Source organism: Panonychus citri, unplaced genomic scaffold, assembly GCF_014898815.1.
Source record: "Panonychus citri isolate SS breed McGregor unplaced genomic scaffold, ASM1489881v1 Contig00143, whole genome shotgun sequence".
Taxonomy (NCBI): domain Eukaryota; kingdom Metazoa; phylum Arthropoda; class Arachnida; order Trombidiformes; family Tetranychidae; genus Panonychus; species Panonychus citri.
The window spans coordinates 309,852-315,863 of record NW_026515548.1 but is presented as its reverse complement, the minus strand read 5'-3'; the positions used below and the strand labels follow the sequence as shown (position 1 = coordinate 315,863).

Genomic DNA, 6,012 nt, shown 5'->3' with positions numbered 1-6,012 from the left:
ATTTAATAATCTGAATTATTGAAAAATGATCAAGGTAATAATTAAGACTCTCTGAGTAGTTTAATCGTTTATTATTTTGACTTTAAACAATATCACCAATTAAAAGATGTTTAACTTAATTAATAACAAGCTATTAGACAAAGATGAAGATAATCAATGTTATCAACCAATCATTAATTTCTAATCACCTTATTTGATATCTGATCATTTTTTATTTCTAATCTTGAGGTAAGGATAAACACTTTGTTTTAATTGTATTTATTATCGACTCGAATTAAATTGTTGTCGATGTTACAATGTTTCTCAAACGAGACGAAAATTGAGACGATTTGAAGATTTGAAATTATGTCAATTTTCTAACAAATTCTGATTCTGAAACTTTTTCGTTTTAAATTCTCTCATGTAATTTTCTCATCTTACTTTTCCATGATATTATTCTGTTCAATAAGACCAAAGAGAATCGATAATAAATCAATTGAAACTCAAACTCGTCGAAATCATTAGTCAGCTTATTTTTATCAAATCTGCTCAACAAAAATCCAACAATTTACTCAATTATGGATCATGTTACTTTTTTGAACATTTGTGAATGATAAAGGTCGACTGATTATCAGAGTGAACAAAACAATTTATCGAAACTCCAAGTTCGAAAACTTATCAAACCTGCTGCCATCTTCTGGCGAATAGTCAAGTCACTCATTCTCTCGAGACTCACAGCTCAACCTTTAGCTGTTTATAGTAAACATTGTTTACGATAAAGAAAAAATATTTTCAATTATTCTGCTCAATTTTTGATTATCTATTTTATCTCTGTTATTTTAGTATCTTTTCATGCTACAACAACATCATGTGAGATGTCAACTATTATTTAAACCATTCAGTGAATTAGTGAACAAAAATGTGAAACAATCAGCTACTAGTCCAAAATTGTGTCAGTTTTATTTTCATCGCATTTGTGAAATGATTCAGTTTGAGTAGTTTTTTTATTCAATTTTGCCTCCAACTGAATTGGATTGATAAACAAAAGATTTCATCCATTTATGACTATTTAGGCGTTTACACCAATTTGTGAAAGTCCTGCAGTTGATGGTTCATTTCATTTCTATTTCTGTTTCATATTTGTGAACATTTCAATTGAACTGTAATTTGAATATAAGGCAAGAAACAAAACTAGTCTTCAGTTAATTCTTTTGGGTGTTGATCTCTATTGAAGGTTTTCTTCCCTTTAGATTATCAATTGAATTTTTCGCCAATCCCAATTTGTCAACATGAGTCTATCAAGATCTAAAATTATGGCGATTTTCGACTGTGCTGATTGTTCCAATTCAGGTGAATATTTTAATAGATTTATATTAATTGGTTCTCTTATTAATTGAGTATTTTTCTTCCTTTCTTCAGACGCTCGATGGGCATCAGTTAATCGTGGAGTCATCGTTTGTGATGATTGTTGTTTAGTCCATCGTAATATGGGACGTGAAGTCTCACAGATTAAATCAATCACGAAAAGTCAATGGTCCCTAGTGAACTTCAAATGGTCATTGATCTTTATACTAGTGGAAGCAACTCTATCTGGGAATATACTTTACTCAATTCGGGAAGTAACTCGTTAACCTCATCACTAACTCACTCAATGAGATCTTCATTTCGCAAGAAACCCAATCCAAAGGATGGACTTTATCCCGTTAAAAATGATTTTATCAAAGCCAAATATCAGAAACTCGCGTTTGTCAAAAAACCAGGACCCAAGGATGGAATCGAAGGTGAAAGTGATGTTAGTGAGGAGCTTCATTCGAGTGTTCGAAGCTCAAGTCTGAAAACAAGTTTACGTTTACTGATCGCTGGTGCTGATCCTAATTATCTGCATCCAACTAAACAAAATACTCCTTTACATGTCGCTGCTAAATCTGGTCAATTGGCTCAAATGGATCTTCTCTTTGCCTATGGTGCTGATCCACTGATCACAGATTTAAATGGCAAAACAGCCTTAGACTATGCAAAAGGCGCTTCTAACAATGAGATCGTTGAGAGACTGATCGAATTTCAATTTGAATTGACCGATCGGTTATCTCACTTTCTCTGTGGCCGCAAACCCGATCATAGACAAGGTCAACACTACCTAATCCCTCAATTATCTGACAGTATTGAGCCTCCTGAAGATTCACGTTTGGCTAAAAATAAACTGCAAAATTTAACAAACAAACAATTCGAGGAACTTGCCAAAGATGTTTATGATGAAGTTGATCGTCGTGAATTAGATGAAATATGGTTACAACTTCTTAACCAATCAACTGCTAATCCTGAACATAATTTAGTTCCATTTCTACCAGTCAACCCAATGTTTTCTTCAACTCGAAACCAAGGAAGACAGAAACTCGCTCGATTTAGTGCAAAAAATTTCACCTCACTTTTGATTGATGTTCTTCTAGAATCTAAAAGGAGGCAACTTCATTCACCGAAAGGGTCAGATGCATTTTCAGCTCAAAAACTTCGAATTACCAATTCACGTATCGAATGGTGTTTACAAAATACTAGTGATGATGATACTGATCCTTTATACGATTCAGTTGCTTCCGATGATGAAAGAGATTACGATGAAGTTGAAGATGTTCTTGCATCAAAAGCTAATAAATCAGAAGCATCTAAAAATAGTTTCACCGGAAACTCAGAGCAATCAGAACAATATAAAGTTCTTCGAGATCAATTATCCAAATCAGATTCAATTCTGAAAGAGTTGATGGCAAGCAATAGATTTATGACCAATGAATTATCAACATTAAAAACTATTGTTAGTAGTTTAGTTGATGAAAATACTCAACTTCGTTCACTGTTGGAATCTCAAAAGCAAAATTCATCTGAAATATCGTTGACCAACTCTCCAGATTCATCACTCTTGTCCAGTCATTCACATCACCACCACCCTCACCCTGTTGTCCAACAATCGCCATCTCATCATCACCATTCACCTGTATTAGCACCTCGTTCTCCTAACAAGGTTCTAATTAACCGACCCTCATCAACTTGCGATAAACCTGCAATCGCTGAAAAACCCAAATTGCGATCAACACCTCCACCTCCTCCATCAACTCCATCAGTATCTTTATCTCCACATCGAATTACTCAGACATTTGAAGATACAGAACCAGTTGTCCCGCGACCAGTCTCAAAACCGAGTGTCCAACCGGCCGATTGTAATCCAAACTTAGATCAAGAGTCGTTTCCTAGTCAAGGCGAATCTGAGTTTTCAGATCTTTCACCTAAACACAATTCTAAAAGTCTATTTGGATCGGCATCTACAGAAGATGTTTTCCGTCGAACAGAACAAATAACGAAAGGTATTCAAGAACTACTTAAAGTATCACAAGAAGGTAGAAAAGAAATGTTAGTATCCAATCCGAACCCAACCTGCACTTCAAGTAACCTTAATTTGAATGCTTCTCAATTCCAAATTTTGATCCATTTTATATTTTTCGTTGCAGATTCTTGAAATGTGCTGAGAATATTCAAGAAGCAGTTTTTGGTTTGCTTACTTTATTTCCTGAGGTAATGACAAAGTTTTGCATCTAATAAAATACTAATGGATACAAACAAAACTTTGTGATTTTTGTTTGTCCTCGAAATTCAATTAAACTTCACTTGAAAGTTTCCTTGTCTAATGTATTGTTTTTACTTTTTTCTTTACTTCCTTTACAGCGACCTTCCACTAATGTACCTCTACAGTCGGCAGAAGAGCATTTCTATCAAATAATCGATGCTCTCAGTAATAATGCTGTTCGTTTGATGTCTGAATGTCATGCTCGTAACTCACATCTAGAAGACGCTGGTGAGGTTGAAAAGGTAATCGATTGTGCTTATGATATCGCAAGAGCTGCAAAACAATTAATTATCGTATTAAGTGATGCAAGCGAAAGGAAAGGTTAAAATCAACACAAAATTCAGTAAATAGCTCATAATAATCAATGGCCTCATCTCAGCACAATAATAATGAAAATTAATTTTAATTTTACTAATCAAGTATCATTTTCATCTTTTTTTGCATCAAAAAACAAACGAAGAATGGAAAGGATGAAACTTCTCAGTTTCATAACACCTAAATTTTAATAATCAGAAAAAGTTCTTCCATTTTATTAAATTCATGTAAAAAACATTGAATAAAAGTGTCCAAACTAAAGCGTTTGAAGAATGACCAAACTTAAGATGATCGATAGAAATTCGGTCAGTGTGACGCGAACATCAATCGAAGATATTGATTGAAACTTTGTCAGATATTTCGCCTTAGTAAATGTCTTTAAGGTTATGGAATCAGAGTTTCTGAACAATCCAATAACTGGGTAACTCTGTTAAAGTAACACTAATTTATATTTCTCCCTCCGGGCGAGTTCGAACCACTTCGATCTCTGGTCGATCTCTCAGCAGCAGCGATAACGGGAAGAGTCAATAAGATCAAACAAATTTCCGAAGGCAATAACACTAAAGTCAATGGTTCAGGGGATTGTTTTTTAATCGCCTCAATAACTATAATCGTAATCCGAGTGACCAATGAAATTATCGTGATGGTCAAATAGTACGCAAGTAAATCAAATTGTAATGTAAACGAAGCGAAAGAGCCGATGGAAGTGTAGACAAAAGCAAACAGTACGACGGAAGTGACTTGCCCACCCACAAAACCTTTGGTGTAAAAGTTTCCACTCGGTGGGTTGAATAGAAAATAAACGAAAACACTAAATGAAACTAAAGAACCAAATGAATTGATTGATGTCAAAACGGAACGAAAATTAACTGAAAGTCCAATCGATGGCTCCGAATAGAGAACCGTAGACATTGCGATTCTTTAATCAAATGAATCCTTTAACTCTTAATTATTTTCCTGTTTAATAGTCAAGTTGTGGATTCTAAAGCAATTTAATCTAAACAATCAACATTTGATTGTTGTACATTCAAAGCAAATTATTTTCCATTAATTATCCTCAGAAAATAGTCGTAATTTGAATGATTCCAATAAATTGTATTAATCGATTGATTGTTGGTCCATTATTTTTGATAACCTTCAATGACTTTAATATTTTTCTGCAATAATCTATAACTTTTAAAAAATTTCACGTCAAAATTGATTAAGTTTAATCAATTAAGTAATAATTAGTATTAATTAATTTCACTTATCCCTAAGGCTTAATCAATTTTTTCAATGTACCTTTCAAGGCAACAAAATGTTAAATCAACATTAATCAATCTTAAGTTAATCTGAATATTGACTAGATTGTGACTCAAATAAATGTCCATTCAGTTGATTGTTAAGAATTAATTTAATGGGAAAATTAAGATGTTGGTAATTTAATTCATAGCATTTAAAATGTGATTATTTCACAACATTACGAGAAATCAATCATTAAATTGATTCTTAGTAAATGTTAATTAATTTCATGGTCAGAATCTAATCAAAGGATTTTATCAATAAAATGTTGATAATTAGTTTGAACTTTCAACAGAAATAACAATTGAAATCAATTAAATTAACCTAAACTGATATTCTAATTGCTGGTTAATAAATGGTTTTCGCAATTGATTGGTAATTAAAACTTAATGCACAGCTAATCATCATCATCAAGATCATATAGTCAACAATTAAATTGTTAAACAGTTGAAATGGTAAGTAAATATTGAACCGTAGTCATTGATTGTCACGATCAGGAAACTAAAAATTAGCGAGCTAATCAAAAATAATTACTAATCAACAATAATCAAAATAGTAAATATCAAAATCATCTCGTTTTGATTAAATCAAGAAAACAATTAGCTAAGGATTTGAAAAATAATGATAATCACTAATCATCAATTGTTTGTTAATCGTTAACTCATCAAAATGTTTCTAAGGTGAAGATCTAAACAATTAACTCACATAATCAACTATCAAATCAAATTAACAAAATGAAACTTTCCTCTTGTTTATTAGTTTCTAAATGAATGTATGATTAACCAAAGGGAAATTTACATTGCAAGTCTAGTGACGATTTTAAT

The 6,012-nt window shown here is 32.4% G+C and overlaps 1 protein-coding gene across 1 annotated transcript; it reads left to right on the top strand.

The window, feature by feature from the left end:
* The first annotated feature begins 716 nt into the window (after window positions 1–716).
* Window positions 717–4,168, top strand: LOC128396308 (ARF GTPase-activating protein GIT2-like). The gene is given in 5 exon segments (XM_053356879.1): window positions 717–1,329; window positions 1,399–1,512; window positions 1,515–3,378; window positions 3,477–3,540; window positions 3,691–4,168. Coding segments are annotated over 5 exon segments (2,331 nt in total). The 5' UTR covers window positions 717–1,268; the 3' UTR covers window positions 3,919–4,168.
* The last annotated feature ends 1,844 nt before the right edge of the window (window positions 4,169–6,012 follow it).